This window comes from Carettochelys insculpta, chromosome 2 (assembly GCF_033958435.1).
Source record: "Carettochelys insculpta isolate YL-2023 chromosome 2, ASM3395843v1, whole genome shotgun sequence".
Classification (NCBI taxonomy): Eukaryota; Metazoa; Chordata; order Testudines; family Carettochelyidae; genus Carettochelys; species Carettochelys insculpta.
In genome coordinates, this window is record NC_134138.1 from 194,680,146 (window position 1) to 194,699,423 (window position 19,278).

Genomic DNA, 19,278 nt, shown 5'->3' on the forward strand with positions numbered 1-19,278 from the left:
GAGTGTTCAAGCCAAACCATGTAATATTCTCTCACAGTTCTGAAGTACAGTTCAGTACTGAAACATTACGCCGTGGTCTACTGTCACCTTTTTAAAAAATAGTTTATTTTATATGCAGAAAGAGAAGAGGACACAGCAATTTAGAAGATACAAGCTGTCGAGGCTGATAAGCTTCAATTCTGGCCCCCTTTTATTGTTCATTTTCTCTTTTCCTATAGTATTGCTCATTTTATATCTGTTTTTATCCAAGAGTAAAATAAGGGGGAAGACTTAACTGGGATTAAAAAAGTAAACCTATTCTCCTGCAGATGACACGTCATGAGAGCTCCCACCATGTGATTCAACCAGCACTCAGACTACAAGGTAACTATAGAACTTCTCTCTTCCCCTTGATTCCATTTTACAGTCAGACTGCTAGGGTACAACCATCAGCATAATAACTCAAGCTCTTTGTTATGATTCATATGTGTTTGTCCAATTGGTGATTGCTGAACTGCCATGTCCTTAGCGTACAAGCTCTACAACAGCATGCCTTAAGAAGCTCAAAAAAAGCACGAGCATCACTAAAATAGTGGGATGCTGTCCCTGAAGATTTTTTCATTCAGTATGAACAAGGGCAAACATATAATGTAAAAATATAAAGTTGATAATACAGATAATATTTCAGCTGAAGGTGGTTGGTTACTGGGGTGAAGAGATACCATAAAATAAGACCTACAAAATTATTTTATGGGCCATCATCTCTACTAACATAGCTTGATTCTCCTCCATTCCAATTTAAGTTGCGCATCAATGGAGTGACATCAAAGTACTTGAAGTTAAGTGTTTTGTTGAATCATCTTCCCTCCTTCTTTGCAAAAGTCAGAAGGGTAACCTGACTTATCCTATCAGGTTCTTCTAGTTAAAATTAGTTTACTTCACATTACCTCACCTACTTTCAAAAGTGTAGGCCGATTAAATTTGCTGCAGATTATATACAATTCACATCAGTTGGCACGGCCTTGGTAAATAATAGATTCAGGCTTTTGGATCAACAGCATGGCAGTCACCTCACCTCAAACCATGTATGTATTCATATTAATCACAGGGTTAATACACTTGGGAGGAAAAATAATGCTAAGACCTTGTCTGCATGAAGACCCTCACATGAGATATGCAATATGTCAGAAAACTGATGGGAAATTCTAATATTACTCAGCGAAGGGAGGGACTCAACCCACATCATTATTCAGGCAAATTTAAGAGGGGAACAGTTCAAAATTATCCCTCTCACTCCCTGGCTACATCTGCACGTGCAGCCAACATCGAAATAGCTTATTTCGATGTTGCGACATCAAAATAGTCTATTTCGATGAATAACGTCTACACGTCCTCCAGGGCCGGCAACGTCGATGTTCAACTTCGACGTTGCTCAGCCCAACATCGAAATAGGCGCAGTGAGGGAACGTCTACACGTCAAAGTAGCACACATCAAAATAGGGATGCCAGGCACAGCTGCAGACAGGGTCACAGGGAGGATTCAACAGCCAGCCGCTCCCTTAAAGGGCCCCTCCCAGACACACTTGCACTAAACAACACAAGATACACAGAGCTGAGAACTGGTTGCAGACCCTGTGCCTGCAGCATAGATCCCCAGCTGCCGCAGAAGCAGCCAGAAGCCCTGGGCTAAGGGCTGCTGCCCATGGTGACCATAGAGCCCCGCAGGAGCTGGAGAGAGAGCATCTCTCAACCCCCCAGCTGATGGCCGCCATGGAGGACCCAGCAATTTCGACGTTGCGGGACGCGGATCGTCTACACGGTCCCTACTTCGACGTTGAACGTCGAAGTAGGGCGCTATTCCTATCTCCTCATGAGGTTAGCGACTTCGACGTCTTGCCGCCTAACGTCGAAGTTAACTTCGAAATAGCGCCCGACGCGTGTAGACGCGACGGGCGCTATTTCGAAGTTGGTGCCGCTACTTCGAAGTAGCGTGCACGTGTAGACGCAGCTCCTGTGTCACTAGGCAAATTTCCATCACAGAAGAATTAAAACAATTTCAGGGGAAAATAAAAGCTCACGTTCTGTCATACCTTCCTTCAGGAGGACCTACATAAAATCAAATGGGCAGGATCAAACATTTAATTGGAAACCTCTAATTTACTCTTCTTCCACAAGACCAACAACGAGAGATTTACAAGAATATTTAAGAAAAATTTACCTCATTCATGCATGGCACAACTGACAAGTCCTGTTTTCAGCATGCATTCTTTCGCGAGATCAGTTGATTTTATGGCTCCATATGTCATTAAAAGATTGCCTTATTTTTAAATTTCTCTTTTCTAAAATATGGGTTTAGCACTAATGAAAAATGTAATACAGCATAATTGAAGACCAGAACAGTGAAAGCTTTCCTAAGCCATGACATCACTGTGCCCCAGCTCAGATCTAGAAGAATCACCTCTAGGAATGAGAGGCTAGCTCAGCTTCAAGGCATTATGTCATTTCTTGGGGGTGGGGGGGGACACCAACCAATCATCTACAGCAATGACAGTATTTGTTATGTGGACAGCAGTTCACTAGCAACTGATTTAGAAAGACTCTACACTTCACCCTGGGGTCATTAATCTCCTTTCAAACAGCGAAAAAGTTGATGAAGTTGATTTTGTTCTGGTCTGGATATGGTCTGAAGAAGTGGGTCTGTCCCACGAAAGCTCACCTAATAAACTATTTTGCTAGTCTTTAAAGTGCTACTTGACTGCTTTTTGTTTTGATTTTGTGTGTGTGTGTTTTAAAGAAGATAGGAACCGATGGTATTGATCCTACGTTACGTCAGGTGAGTCTGGCTCATCCAGTTGCAATTCTTTTCGCATTGATCCTTCTATCTCTGCAGCCAAAGAGTCCTATCAAAAACAAACAAACAAAACAAATAAAAACATTTGTCTCATCATGCTAATTAATATTCCCACATTTTAGTAAGGTTTCCAGCAAGAACAGATGCCCCTTCATGCTTTAGCCACCATTCCAGAGAACATGTTCACATGCTGATGACACTTGTCCCAAAATAATGCATTAATTAAATTTATGACCGAACTGCCTGCAGGATAAGTCAAATCCTCCAGCTCTGTTTTACCTACATGCAGCCATATATTTTATGCTATAGCAGTTTTGGATAGCGAGCCAAAACATTATGTTTATTTTAAGAACACTTTCACTGCACATCTGACAAAATGCAAAGGCGGCACCAGGTGTGAAATTTCTAAAGAAAACTTCAAAACTTGACCCAACGTTTAAGAATCTGAAATGCCTTCCAAATTCTGAGAGGGATGAAGCATGCTAGATGCTTTCAGAAATCTTTAAAGAGCAACATTCTGATGTGGAAACTAAAGAACCTGAACCACCAAAAAAGAAAATCAAGCTTCTGCTTGTGGCCCTGACTCAAATTGAAAATAAACATGCATCAGTCTGCTCTACTTTGGATCATTAGGGAGCAGAACCTGTCAACAGCATGGACATGTCCTCTGGATTGGTGGCTGAAGCACGAAGAGACATATGGATCTTTAGCGCATCTGACATGTAACTATCTTGCAACACTGGCTTCCGGAGTGACCTGCGTATACCTGTTCTCACTTTCCGGTGACATTGTAAACAAGAAGTGGGCAGCATTATCTCATGCAAATGTAAACAAACCTATTTGTCTGAATGATTGGCTGAACAAGAAGTAGGACTGAGTGGAGTCTGAGGCTCTGAAGTTTTGTTTTTGATTTTTGAAAATGATTCTATATCTGTAACTACAATTTTCAGGATGCAGAGATTGTACTACGGTAGTTGTATTAGGTGAACTGAAAAATACATCTGTCCTACAGTGCAAATATTTGTAATAAACAATAAATGTAAAGTGACAGCATTACACTTTGAGTGACTTTAGAACCTACTGGCATAAACTCATGCTTCCCATTATGTACAAGCAATTACATCTTTAATAATAGAATGGGTGGCTTCTTTCCCCACATTCTCTTTTGCACATCAAAAATAGAACATACGCCAAGATTTTCTTTTTTTTTTAAAATGCACTGCTTAATATATTGTCATGACTGCCTTGACACAATGCGTTTCCAAGGTAATTATAGTGTCTCAGTGGTGTATAAAAGCTGCACTTAGAGCCATCAAGTCTTTACAACTGGACATTAATTCACTAAAAGGACCAAAATTTTATTATTGCTCAGTTAAGCGCTAGTAAGTCCCAAGTCCATTAAATGTTGAACATCGAACATCCTAAGTGACTTTCTTTTCCCTGACTAATTATTTGGGGGGAAAAACGTATACAACTCTATCTAAGCTCATGCATATCACAGAAAACTACTAGCTGTATGTGTACAATAACTAACTGCATCTGAGGAGACTTGATATTAAAAAGGGAACATTAAAAAAGTTATAAACTTTACTGCGCATTTACTATGTGTGTACAAAGATGCTTAATTACAAGTTCTTTTATAGCTCTGTCTCAGTAGTTAATGGGAAATGCAGAAAATGACAGAGAAACATATTCTTTTGCTTAACCACACTAGTGTAACAAGCATCTTTGCTGCAGTCACTCAGTGGAGCTGTGTCAGTGACATCAATGGAGTCATTTCAGAGATAAATATCCATTTTAAAAGTGTACAATTGCCCTGGAAAAAAAGGTTGATTTACTATTTTCCATTATTTGTTTCATATTAGTGGTTTGCAGTTTCACAGTGATCACGAACCATGACACTGGGCACTGGACAAGTACTTAAAAAAAAATAAATAAAAAAACCCCATAACACCTCACCATGGGGAAGAGGCCCAGTGAGTGGTAGCGACGTGATACGGCATTTGGCATTGTCTTATTCCGAAGGTTCTTCAGCTCCTCCTGCGCTTCATGAAGCATTTCCATGCACTCTGCATACTTGTCTTCCAGCTCCCGCAGCTGTAACAAAAAGATTATAACACACTATGGCGGGACAATTGCCATACAAGTATCACAAATACTTTAAATAAAGGGGGTGGGAAATGGTTTCAAAGGAAGATAATTGCTATATGTATATGTGAACTACAATAACTAGATATTGTTATTTGTGCATAAGGAATGCATATACAAAAGGCGTATACAATGACAAAAACCATAAGAGGTAAGCTTTTAATGAGGATTTTAGTGTTTTACAGTATGTAGACATGACGTTAGATCAAGGCCACCCTACTAAGACAGTTTTCCATAACTACGTACATTATATGTTAATCTAATATTTGAATTGTTTCCTTTAGAATACTTTTTTTTTTTTTTTTTTTTACTTGGTATACATGAATGTAGTGCCCCTGAGAGGTATTTGATGGACAATTCTGGACTGGCATTTGTGAATACAGTAAATGCAAGTTTCCCCAGACTATCCTTCGCTCTGTTAATATGCCTAACCCACAACATACAGAATAACCTAAAGGAACCAGTAATGAGAGGTGCAGAAGGTAGTTACTCTTCCTGCTCCATTTCAACCTTTGTTTTCCCAAGATAGCCAATAAGATGACCATTTCATGCCAACTGTGAGCACATAGGGACACACTTACAGATGTGTGTATGGGGACAGGGACTTGTCTGAAAGGAATACATTGGTGCACTGAGAAATGGACTGGGACTATGGATTCATTTCTTATAGACTAGAGAACAGGCATGAGATGCCAAAACATTGTTAAAAGCCTTGGCTGGATTAAACTGGTAATTTAAAAGTAAAAAGCTGTTTTTCTATTATAAAATTCCTCCAGTATTAACAAGGATACTCACTTCTGCCGTGAGCTGACGCTGGGCATCTTTAGCAGCTCCCAAATGCTGGACAAGTTCTTCATTTTCGACTGCACACTAAAATATACCAAACAATGGTAGACACACTAATACAACAATTATATTTTTTCCAGGACAGCTGTTAATGATATGACCAGTGAATTTCTCCCACTCTCCTCCCTGCAGGGCTTCTATATTATATATGTATTGGCATTGGCTAAAAGGGCATGAGTCTGTATCTAGTATTATAATATTTCTCTCCTCTCATATTTAGATATAGGCCTAGAAATCAATGGATATCCTCTATCTGATACAGCTATGGTGAAATCCTAACACTGCTAAAGTCAATGTCAGGTCACCTCTAGTTACTTCAGGAGCATTTTACCATTGTTTTTGATGCCTTACGTAGCTTTCTATAAGTCAGAAAAATCTTAAAGGCAGATCTGCTTTTTACATTAAAAAATGACTCAGCAAGAAATTTAAGTCAGACAAAATTGCCCCATATGGGAGAAAAAGGAAAAGTTCCTCAGAGGTGTGATATCCAAACATTGCTGCTTACGGATTTTGCCTTTTTCTGCAGATCGACTATCTGAGAGAGAAGATGGGTGATCTCTTCCTGCTGCCGGGCAGCATCTTCAGTTTTCTTTGCTAACTCCTCTGAGATACTGGCAATCTGGATGTTCGCATCCCCTTTAACAAGAGAGAAACAATCACAACTCAACGAAAACTGAATGCATAATGTGTCCTCTACAAAAGAGGAGCTTTGTGCAGAATGTTGGCTAAGGCAGCAGAAACTTTTCTCAAAAACGTGGAAATATACTTTCACAAAGAGACATTAAAAAGTAATTTAGCAACAGTGAGTTAATGCTGCTATGTGGGCTATGCTACTGTGAGTAAATATATATAAACTGCCATCGCGCAAATACAGTGAAGACGGTGGGTCAAAGCTGTATATTAAACTGGGCTAGGAATAGTAAATACTTCAATAGTAATATTCGCTAATAAATTGTTTGCTCATTGAAACACTCTGAAAATTAGAAACTTTCATTCTCTTTCACTGTAATATTCAATCATGGTACACACCCAGGCCAAACCTATCTTTCTTAGCAATAAAATTATGGCTTTAATTGCAGCATGAGCGATTTTGGTCAGGCATGTGGAAGAACTTCCTAACTGTCAGAACTGTTAAGTACAGGGAGGCTGTGGAACCTACATTACTGGACTTTTTTAGAATAGGTTAGATAAATGCCTACCAGGTATGGTTTAGACAGTACTTAGTCCTACCTCAGTTCAGGGCACTAGACTACATAACCTATTGAAGTCCCATCCCAGTCTACATCTCCATGATTCAGGCACTTGTGTGAGTCTTATGCATAAAACAAATTATGCATAAAACAAACTTTTGCATTAACAAACATGTCATGGCTACTTTCCTGTGCAGTAAATGAGATCCAGTTCAATGTCATGCAATTACTTTCAAATGTCTCAAATTCATTTCACTTCAGGCATAAGCTTGAGATTCTAATGGTTTAACTCCTGCTAAGTTTTAAGTTCTTTTGAACCTGATGCTTCAACTGACAGAAACATAAGGGCATGTATGGAGAGTTCTTAAAACTCCTATAATACTGGGCCATTGAAATTTTAACAGGGTGGGGGGAAGCGGGCACACTAGCAGACTTCCAAGAGCCTAGGGGCTGCACTATATTTCAACCGAACAAAATTCAGCAGTTGCTATTTATAATCGGGAGGTGTGGCCCAGAGAAACAAAGTCCTAGCATACATGGCTTCACTAAGTTCAAGCAGTCACAGCAGAATTCAATGAGCTGAACTTGGCTACCTCTGCCTATCTCATAATAAAGGCGAACTGATATTTTCATATTAACCACATAGAAGAAATGCTAACACTCACTAAAGAGGAAGAAAAGTATCTTCAAATTAAGTGTTTTGCACTCTCTCTCTAAGACTAAATTGTCTCTCATGAACAGCTACCTCATAGTAAGACTGGAAAGATCTGAGAAAGGTATCCAGAGAATGTCACAGCTTAGTACCTTTTCCAGACCCAACAAAGAGCTCTGTGTAGCTCAGAACTACTTCTCCCTCACCAACAGAAGCGGGTCCAATAAAACATCTTACCTCACCTACCTTGTCTCTCTAATACCCTCGGGTGACATGGCTACAACACTGAACACAACAATGTCAGGTGTGAAGGAGAGGAAATAAAAAGACATACTCAGCTCTTTCACACAGTCATTTACAAGTTGCTGTTCCTTCTCTTCATAAGTAATTGTTTCAGTCTTCAGATGACAGGCCTGTTCAAAAGGTCCACATCAAAATATGCCACATTAGCATCTTGGCTGTTTTCTAATCTGTTGTAGTGTTTCCATTTGCTTCCAAAAAGCAAATCCTTGTTGCAAATTGCAGCTCAAGGAAGACAGTGAGAAAACCCCAGCTCCCATAGTCACCCCTCAATCTCTAAAAGAAAGGGCCAAACGAACACGCAGCATACACAAAGCTGATGTAGAAATGAGCATCCACTAGGTGTCGCTATTCTAACTGGATAAAGAGGACCAAAACCATATGCAGGGAGTGCACAGTGTATAAATTGATCACCTGAATAAATATGTTCTGAGATCTCTAAGATACATTAAGATGTTAGATGTTAATTTAAACACTATTTTATGTTTCATTGAAACCACTGGAAACACACTTTGACTTCAGAGTAAAGCATTATTTTATAACACTTGAAGCCAAAAGACTCACTTCAAACCCTACTCTAATTACCCTCACAGTAACAAGCACAGCTTCCCCTCTGTTATTATTCAACATGCAAGATACTACATTTAGCAGTAACAAGATAGTGCATCTTAACATTTATACAGCTTATCTTTCATGGGGATTTTCATAATAAATGTAAAGTATACTGCACTTTGACCAAAAATATTTTATATAGCAGTGACTTACACTTACAATAGAACATTAAAGTATTTCTGAATATGAGAATGGGTTTTTGTCTACACTCCAATGAGAATTTGCAAATTATAACATATCCCCAGATGCCATCAGTTCAAAAATTATATTGAAAAAAAAAAAAAAATCACAAATGCAGTTTGACTTGAAAACCACAAATTAAGATTCACACATGCAACAGGGGTCATGCTCTAACTCTATTTCCATTTTTTAGCATGCATGAAACTTTCAGGCTTTAGGCTATATTATTGTCCCTTAATGTGGTTATGGAATTATGTTGTCCCACCCGTCCCACACATGAAACCTTTGCGCTGAATTTCCAGAAGCTTACAGGCTTCACTTAGACTCTTAACATGACTTTAAAATCAAAATTGGTGATCTGATATATTACAAGGGGATCTGCAACGTCATATGGACGACTGTCATAGCCCTCCTGTGTGAGGGTTTTCATTAACAATGTTTACTTAATTATCAGCAGGCCCTAATTTTCAAAGGGAAAGGAAAGCACAGCTGCAACCCTTGAAAACAATGTATGTAAGGGAGTGATTTCACCTCTGATCTAAGCACAACATTCTCCTCTTCAAGGTCCTTGAGTTTCTTTTGAAGAGAATCCAAATGAAAATAGTTCTGGACGGAGGAGGAAGACTCATTCCTCTTCAACCTGGTAACATAACCATTGACATTTTCTTTAGGCCCATTTTACTGGATGTCTTGGAAATGACAAAGTGCAAAAGGATGAACAGAGGTCACGTAACAGCCAGAGCTGTGTGCAATTCAGACTTTTCTCTCTAAGTTATTTGTAGCAAGGCACGTTCTCATTTATTTTTACAAGCCAACATGACAGTTTTCCTTATTCCTCCCACTTCCTGTGGGAACGTTTTTCATCCACAGATATTAGGAAGGAAGGAAGCTTCACATGTAGACTTACAAAGAATAATACAATAGTTTCATGAATCATGTTGCCCATGTTCTACCTGAATGCTGCAACAGCCCTGCAGACAAGTGGAGGGAGCCTCCTTACGTTTGCCATGCTGCTCAGACACTGATTATTTGCCAAACACTGCATCCCATACTTTTTCCCTGCTTCCACTGCCAATTTAAGCAATGCCTCAAGCCATTGCTAGCCAAAGCAATGAGAGTATAGTCATTAGTCTCCCATCACTGGGCCAGATGAACAGAAAGATGGTATGAAAGGGTGGTACACTTCTAGTGGCTGATCCTATGACATGGTCTGTGCTGGCCCCAATGTGAGTTAGGTAGCGTATGGTATCGTGTATCACTGTCCTCCTTTCCCACACTGGAATCAATCCAGTCCCTTCAATACAAACGGTAACAAATGAAAATGTGTGGCACAAGTAGGAGGTTTAAAGTTATGAAGGTAACTTCATTCCCTTCAGGAGTTATTATGCCACCCTCGAGGGTATCAACACTGAACATAAAACTTCCTGTTCTGACCCCTTTGATGGGTCACATTCTGGAAAAAATGAACTTATCTGACAACTTACGGTGTTGAGCAGATGGACTCTGGTTCACTTTCTTCAGCAGCACTGGTATAAAACTGAAGCAGCTCATCTTTCATGGACAACTCATGGCGCAACTGAGAAACCTGAGCATAAAAAGAACATAAATTTATCACATTGATTTCACTATTAAAGACATGAATTTGTTTTTCATTTTCCATATGTTTCCTTCAGACTAGTCAAGAGGCCACGTACCACTCTGATAAATGGACTGGAAATAATTCTTTTGTGCCTTGAAAAATCGTTATGCAGTCATTTTATTTTATTCTATATTTTATTTTTTTACAAAACCCCAAGAATCTAATTACCCACTGCTAATCAAGGAAACAAGAGAGGTCTGTCTCATTTCTTTCCACAAGCCTGATTCACCATCCCAGTTTACACCAGTATAACTCTATTGATTTCAGTGGAATAAAACAGTGGGAAACCAGAGACAGCATTTCTTTTCATCTGCACTTGGCACAATGAGTGTAACTATTTCACTTGGACATGGGCCTAGCCTGTGTGACTTTGAGACAGGATTATCATAATTCTTTCTATATAGGGCTATTTTGGATGCCACTCTAAAGTTTTAGCTCATGCAGAAAGTGGCAGTTCTACTAGTTAGTGGATTGGCTGTAGGTGAACATTACATCAGTGAGAATGAGAAGTCCTGTGGCACCTTACAGACTGACCAATATTTTGGAGCATAAACTTTCATGGGCTAAATAGACTGCAAAGCATTATTAGCTTCTAAAACAAAAAGCAGTCAAGTAGCACTTTAAAGACTAGCAAAATGGTTTCTTAGGTGAGCTTTCGCGGGATAGACCCACTTCTTCAGACCATAGCCAGACCAGAACAGACTCAATATTTAAGGCACAGAGAACCAAAAACAGTAAGCAAGGAGGACAAATCAGAAAAAGATAATCAAGGTGAGCAAATCAGAGAATGGAGGGGTGGGGGGGAAGGTCAAGAATTAGATTGCGCCAAGTATGCAGACAAAGCCCCTATAGTGACTCAGAAAGTTCCCATCATGATTTAAACCATGTGTTAATGTGCCAAATTTGAATATAAAAGCCAGCTCGAGAGAAACAGCCAAGCTGGCTTTTATATTCAAATTTGGCACATTAACACATGGTTTAAATCATGATGGGAACTTTCTGAGTCACTATAGGGGCTTTGTCTGCATACTTGGCGCAATCTAATTCTTGACCTTCCCCCCCACCCCTCCATTCTCTGATTTGCTCACCTTGATTATCTTTTTCTGATTTGTCCTCCTTGCTTACTGTTTTTGGGTCTCTGTGCCTTAAATATTGAGTCTGTTCTGGTCTGGCTATGGTCTGAAGAAGTGGGTCTATCCCATGAAAGCTCACCTAAGAAACCATTTTGCTAGTCTTTAAAGTGCTACTTGACTGCTTTTTGTTTTGATAGTGTATAGACTAGCACGGCTTCCTCTTTGTTACTATTAGCTTCTAAGGTGCATGGTTACACTGAAAAGTGATTCTACAGAAGAGGTACAGCAAAAGCTTGATCAACCAGCATCCCTGAGGAATGAGAGATACTGAATAAACAAATGTCCCAGTCAGTCAATTGGTGCTGCTGGTCTCAGCAGGGCTGCTGTCCCCACTCTGATGGCCCTGGCAGGGCCACCTTATGCTGGTTAAAGGAACTTGCTAGTTATCCAAGTGCCAGATAACAACTTTTTCTGTACCATGGAATTCCATGTTTATTAGTATTCCTCTGTATGAAATGATGTGGGTTTTGTCTCCATACTCACCAAGTTTGCAGAATCAATCTAAAATCCAAAACCAATTTTGTAAGTCCTCACTCAGGTGAGGGATCCACTAACCAGGAACAATAGTTTGCAGGATGAGCCCTGTTATTTCTCCTACACTGTCATCCTCTAAATATTTGATAAGCTTGAAAACAATTTCAAAATGAAGACAACTAAATATATCATATCTTTTATTCATTAACATTATTCATATATTCCCTTTTGCTCTGGTGGATTGAAAGTCTTATTTCATCCTAATGTAACGCTGAAAACTTTAGTAAAATAATTCCAAAACAGGTACCTGGTGACTAAAGTGTACAGACATACAGTACAGCATTTGATCAGTGCATTAACCTTTTATTCTCTAGTTCCAAACACTAGGGGCTCATCTATACTCAGTGGAAGATCGACAATGACGTGTTGATCTTCTAGAGCTCAGCTTAGGGCACCCTGTAGGATCTCACTAAATCATACTGAGAAGGTGCCCCTGTTGGAACCAGTACTCCTGCTCCTTGCACCAAGTTAAGGAAATTGATGGGAGCATTTGTTCTCATCCATCTCCCACAATGGAGACTCTGTGGAAGGGTGCATAAAGGTACATCATCTCCAGCTATGTGATGTAGCAGGAACTGTGTACCTGAATTTGATCTTTCCCATTTCTGTAGACCTGGCCAAAGTCTGAGTCTCGGTTTTCTAAGTTTAGCACTTCTGGAAAGAGCAGCACAGGACAGAAATTAGTAGTAATTACTTAAGATGAGGAAGGAAGGATTCTGTCCTCGTGGCAGTAGGAAAAATAAAATTCCAACTGTTTTGAAGTGACAACACAAGAGCACCTTGTTGCTGGTGAAGGAGATATTGATATTCAAGAAGGGGAAATTAAGAGACTATAAAAAGAACAACTGGCCAGAATGAAACACGTAGGTTGAAGTGAGAGTTTTCATCAGAACTTGATCAGAGTCTGTTCCTAACTCCCAAGAAAGACATTTAAGTTTGAAAATACAAAAGTGACACTAACATAAATATCAGATATCAAATGAAGAGCCATGGAATAAACAGAAGATACATCATTGAGTAGCATTAAGACTTTATTAGCAAGAATATGGACTGGCTGTATTGTTCATGAGTAAAGAAGACGTGAGAGTTATACAAGTCATCCCATACAAGCTTCAATGAAACCTATATATCATCCTCCATCATCAGTTACACCATGGGCTTGTCTACACTACTACCTTCCTTTGAAGGAAGAATGGTAATTAGTCTGTTGGGAGTTTACTAATGAAGTGCTGCCTTGCATAGGCAGCACTTCATTAAGCAAATTCTGCCCCCCACCCCCAGGCAACTCTCAAGTTTTAAACTTCGAAGTAATGGCAAGCATCTAGCTGTGGCGCACCTGCTGGTACTTAGAAGTGCTGGGGCAACTTTGAAGTCCCCTTACTCCTCAAAATTTGGGGGGGACTGCCCAAGCACTTCGAAGTACCAGGAAGTGAACCGCAGCTAAACGCGTGCTGGTACTTCGAAGTTTAAAACTTCAGAGTTGCCACGGGAGGGAATTTGCTTAATGAAGTGCTGCCTATGCATGGCAGCACTTCATTAGTAAACTCCCAACACCCTAATACCCCCACAACTCCTCCTTCGAAGGAAGGTGGTAGTGTAGACACAGCCCATGTGTGTCATATGCTGCAGACATATGACACTATTGAAACTATTGGAAGAACATTTTAGCGAGCTTAAAATAACTTTCTTTATAGGGACTATTTTTTGTATCCCTTTGGTTGAGAAGTCAGTGGCCATAGTTATCATGTTATCTACACACACAAAAGTCATGATTTTAAACCCTAATATTTTGTGCTAACAGAGAGGTGTGGGTTGTACTGGGAAGCTGGTAATTTCCTAGATGGATTAAGTCAATCTTGTTTCAGAAATACATGAATAATGCAGCCAAACTGGCAGTTCAGTGAAAGAAGGGTGAGTAATTCATTTGTCACCCACCTGTGGAATTTCCCCATAGAAATCACCTTCTTAGATAGGGTGTATTTCCACGCATCATACACATGTGACTGCCTCACCCACAACTTGCTCATTACATCATCTCTCAGATTTATCTTACTACAAATTCCACGGCAGCTTCCATAAAACACCACTTTATAAAACCTCCCTGTTTTCAACTCCTTCCATCAACTATGGAACGCCCAACATTTTCTTCCCCCCCTCCAAAAGTGCACCTACAACTCTGGGTCACCAAGTGGTTGTGGAAGGGTCCCAGCCTGGCAGTGAGCTAACATGTTATGTTGTGATGTTTCTAGCGAGCCTGGCTCTCTCCTCAGGGAGATACAATAAATAAATACAACACAGATAATTTTCAGAACTCTTGATGTTTCTGAAATAGTTATAATACCTTGTTTGCAGCACATACGCAGGCCTGCCAACGAGGGAGGAAATGGCTTGATTGTGCCTAGCATTTCCAAAGGGGCCTGGAGCTCCAGCTGTCACCATCGCCAAAGCTCTGGGGCCCTCTGAACTGTCACAGAGTGCCATGTGCCACTCTGCAGGTGGCTCAGAGGGAGCTTGAGGGGAAGCGGGAGCCAGGGCTGACTGACCCAAGACCAGCCCTTTCCACAGCAGACATCTGGGCCCTCGCTCCACCTTGCCCCCAGGCCCATGGCACCAGGCAGAGCTGCTGCACACACAAATAGTCTTAGACTACTAGTTCTGTTTAATACCTTACTTCTTTAAACCACCAAGTCACTTGGTTGCTCACTGAAGCAGGTCATATGTTGAATAAGCATTACTCAGCAGGTTACAAACCCACCCAGTAAGTTATCCTGAGCCATTCAAGCACCTGGTAGATGTGAAGCTGGGTATGTTAAAGAGGTGCAATACTGGAGGGGTTCAGAAGGTACAATGCACATGATGGCCATGATCAAAACCTCACCTTAGATTAATAATATGCTTTAAATGGAGTGGCTTGATGCTCATGTTCACCTGCATGGTTCCATATTTAAGTGTTTCCATTTAAAAACAAAACTGAAATCAGTTTGAATACAGAAAAAGGGGAGAAGGGATGAAAAATATTCTCTGACAGACGAAAAAGGAGAAAAACAAACAGAAAGCTAAGACCCATTAAGCTCTGTGGGGAGAAGGAATAAAAGGGAAAACAGCTGAAGTGTGTGGAACCAGAAGAGCAAGCAATGAACTTATACAAAAAGGGAGTTAGAGAAGTGGAGTAAGAGAAATGGGAGAGGAAGAACTTAGAAAGAGGTGGGGAGAAAACATAGGGAAATGAAGGGAACAAGGTCATAATGGGATTTAAATAAGGGAGAAAGGGGAAGAAGCAAAATAGAACAAAGAGAAACACGTTTAAGGAAGATTTTGTCCAGAGATGGAGCAAAATCCAACGGCTTACCATTTTTTTTTTTTTAATTTTGTCAGGGGGGAGGAAAATGTTTGAGCCCTGTAGTCCAAATGATCTCCTACAGGCCTGTCATGGGTGGGGTGCGAGCAGGCGTATGGGGCAACTGCCTCCAGGCCTGGCATTTCAAAGGGGCCTGGACCTCTAGCCACAGCCATTGCCAAAGTAGAAACATCAGCAACTGGGGCTCTAGGCTCCTTTGAAGTGCTACAGCAGTGTAGCTCTGGCTGAGCAAAATTAGGAGGGAGTGGGGCAAGCAGGCCCCAGCGCCAAGGAGTGAATGCCCTAGGCCCTGCCCCTTCCGCTGTTGCCCCCCAGGGCTGCAGCAGCTCTCAGTGGCACTGATCTATCATATTTGTAGAAGTACTCCATTATAATTGCCATAGTTCAGACTGGGCATCCTATACACAAATCATCAGAAAGTTAATTATGCACAAGCTAGAGGGAAGAGTTTTTCTGGAACTGCTGTGCCATTAGATGTAGCGATAGTACACACGTCTGACCTTACCTCTTCCCTGATATGTTCTACTTGCTCCTCAAGGAATTCATTTCTCTCTGTCAGTGATTTATTCTTCTTTAACAATGACTGGCCAATTCGAGCAGCTAATTCTAAATCTCGCTCTTTCTGGAAAAGAGAAAGAAAAGATCACTGATTTCCAATGCTTTTATTCACTTAGAAAATAACTGGTTCTTCCATGGCAAAAAAGGCTAAATCTATGTTAGGGAAGAAAAAAAAAGGAAAAAATGAATATTCTTCAAACCTAAAGAAACCAACAATTTTTGCTCATTTACTTGTCCTATTCCCACTTAGATTACACCTACTAATGCAGAAAAACGGACACATGCAGTTAATGAACCATACAAATGAAAGCAGTCTTACTGTCTAATTTAAAAGCATTAATGAAAGCAAATCTAATTCCAGCTCTTTTATTCTATTTGAAAAATTACTCTCAGTAACCACGCAATTTTCTCTTTGCACCTTTTGTAGAGAGCACCACAGACTATATCTTAAGGGCTCCAATACAACACATTATCAATACAAGGACACAGAATGCACTTGGGTATGTTAATGTGCTTCTCAGCTGCACCTTTGCTCCACTTGAAAAAAAAATCCAGTAACAGTAAAATTTACTCAGCAGCTGTGAATGTGCACTATACCACCTTTCGATAGGTTCAGAAAAGAGGCAATTAGGTTAAAATCAGCAGACCAAACTACTGTTTAAAGTTCCTGCCTCCTGCACTGAGATAGGGGGCACAAGTGAAATACTTCGAGGGAACAGATACAGCCAACATGCCTGTGGGGGCTCCCAAGAAAGTCCTGTTGCTGTACAGATGAAAGAGCTCACACATGGCAGCTATGTCACCTTTTGATAGGGTAAAATGTGCCTTACTGAACCCCTGGATTGGGCCAGCTCTATTATCATGCTCCTCTCCTCCCCTTTCTTCCCTTCCATAGGGCTGGCTAGCCCATCAGTCAGACTAGCCTGAAGATATCCTGCTTCCTCCATCCAATGCCTAAGGTCACAGAAAGAGGTTCTTTACACTCTCTCTTCCCTCGCTCACTGACATAGGACCGACCCTAGCCTGCCTGGACAGTAAACTGTGTTAAATGTACTAGCGTCTGGGTAACTGATCCTGCCAATGTACACACCGAACATTAAATCACGTACCCAAGTATCAGCAGGTCTGAGACACTAGAGAGAGAGCCCTTCTTGGACAGGGCAATGAATTTTGGGTCTCACACATTTGCAGCACTTGTATGATTTTGAATGGTTAAGATGCATTTTTACTGTTACACCTGTAAAAGTCTACTTGCAGTAATGGTGCCAATTTCCTAGTATAGCCTTCTCTCCACTTGCTCAGTTTCTTCCTTTGAGAATTAGTCTTATCCCTTTCAGTTTATTTGCTAAAAATATGTATTCTGTGCTTGTTTATTTTGGCTGACAACTGTTGCATTCAGCACGATTGCAATATGAATAAAGATAATGTCTGTGATAAGAAGCTGGTGAGTCATTGCCGGTGATAGACTCACAATAATTTTATGCATTTCGAGCACAGTGTAAGAGTAGAAAAGAAGATATCACTTACCAGTACTGACGTAACACCTAAATAATGTAAGAAGGTTTTAATAAAAGCAGTATTACCAGAGCTGCAAAGTAAGTGATTTCTAATATGGAATGCTAAGTGTACTTTTGCATTTGAAACCAAGGGTCTATCCAGCCAAAATTAGTGTTCCTGGCCATGAAAATCCCAGAAAGCCAAACAAAACATGCTAATGGTGTGTAACAGACCAATGTTCTCCAGCTGGGCCACTGCACAAGGACAAATGGAAAAGAAAAATACTTGCAGCAGATAGCACTATGTAGTGGAAGGAATGCCCAGTGGATCCCAGAGCCAATGTTCCCGTCCAAGCCCAAACATCTGGAATGCAAATGAACTGCCTGATAAACCCAAGACATAGGCTAGGCATGGGTTCTTAATTGTAGCGTGGGCATACCCTTTGGGTCTCACTTTGGGGCTACGGGGACAATGGCACTTCTCTACCTTGCAGGGTTAGGGTAAATACACTAAAGATTGTGATTACACTCATCCCTCACAATACGAGCACAATCGGTTCCCAACTTTCTGCTCATAGGCGAAAACTCCTAATAGGGATATTAAATTATCCTTAAAATACATGTAAAAGTCTCTGATTGGTTCCTAATGCTCCTAACTCAGGGAAGGAGTGGCAGCATGTGGCACTGCTTTGGAAAGGTAAGTGAACCTTGCTGGGGGGGCGGGGGTTGGGGAGGGTTAAAGGCTGAGGGCAGTTTGGGGCCATGCGTGGAAGGGAGGTTTGAACCTGCTGACGGCTCTGGTGGAAAAGGCGGAGGCTTGCTCCTCCGGGCTGCAGCAGAGGTACCTTGTGGGGGGTAATGGGCCAGGGGGTTTGAAACGGGATGGGGTGGGTGTTGGGAGTGGGCTGAGGGGGTTGCATTGGGAGGGGGGGCTGAGGGAATGTTGAGACCAGGCGCGGCGGTGTGTGTGCATGGGGAGGTGCCGCAGGGAGAATGTTGGGAGCAGGCCGGGCTGGGCTGCGGATCTCCTCGCTCCCCAGCCAGAGACTCTGCGGCCAGCTCAGCTCTAGCCACGGTGCTGCAGGTATCCCTGTGCCCCGGCCAGGGACCCCGTGGCTGGCTCATATAAGCAGGGGAAGTTCACTTGCATAGTGAACAACAGTAAGTATATGTGTCCCTCATTTTAGTGAGTACGCATAAGTAAAGTACTCATTAAATGAGGGATAAGTGTACTCAGATACTGTGACCTGTCATATCTAATTGGAGGATTATAACTCTTTGGGGGAGAGGAGTGGGGTCCCACACATGTATGTATGAGAAAAAGCTATTTGTCAAGGAATTCCATCTCAATAGGCAATGCACAGTCTCTTACTGAGCAACATTAAAGAATTTCGCAAAAATTCCCCATTGTTAGGTCACATGGCCTTTAATATCCAAATAGGGAAGAAAGAACTCACTCTGCTTTAGAATAGAGGCTCAGAATATTGTCCCTCTACCTGGTTCCCCAAGAAAACACTGATACAGCTATAGACTCAGGGAGGAGCAGCTGCAGAGTGCCCAGCTGGGTCACTCCTAGAAGGGGTGATGGAAGGCACTATCACCTCAGAACAACCGGCAGGTAGAAAAATGATTGTGTGTTAGGTATGTAAATAAAATAAACACCACAATACCATGTGACTGTGTGGCTTAGAGAATTTAAGAGTTTCCATATTCAAAGCAAACAAGGGGATATTTGTAAGTTTCCAGATGGATACAATACCTGCTTACAAACCATGCAAATGAATCTCTAAGCAAATAAACAA

The 19,278-nt window shown here is 41.1% G+C and overlaps 1 protein-coding gene across 11 annotated transcripts in view; it reads right to left on the reverse strand.

Moving 5' to 3' along the window:
- The window catches only part of TRAK1 (trafficking kinesin protein 1), a 188,298-nt gene that overhangs the window by 28,409 nt on the left and 140,611 nt on the right, over positions 1-19,278 (reverse strand). For all 11 annotated transcript variants that reach the window (XM_074988230.1, XM_074988228.1, XM_074988225.1 and 8 more), the window contains 8 exons: positions 15,928-16,044; positions 10,243-10,343; positions 9,290-9,398; positions 8,001-8,079; positions 6,330-6,460; positions 5,774-5,848; positions 4,790-4,927; positions 2,803-2,879 (listed from right to left, as the gene is read on the reverse strand). In XM_074988230.1, coding sequence (XP_074844331.1) covers positions 2,803-2,879; positions 4,790-4,927; positions 5,774-5,848; positions 6,330-6,460; positions 8,001-8,079; positions 9,290-9,398; positions 10,243-10,343; positions 15,928-16,044 — 827 coding nt within the window. The remainder of the gene's footprint in view (positions 1-2,802; positions 2,880-4,789; positions 4,928-5,773; positions 5,849-6,329; positions 6,461-8,000; positions 8,080-9,289; positions 9,399-10,242; positions 10,344-15,927; positions 16,045-19,278) is intronic.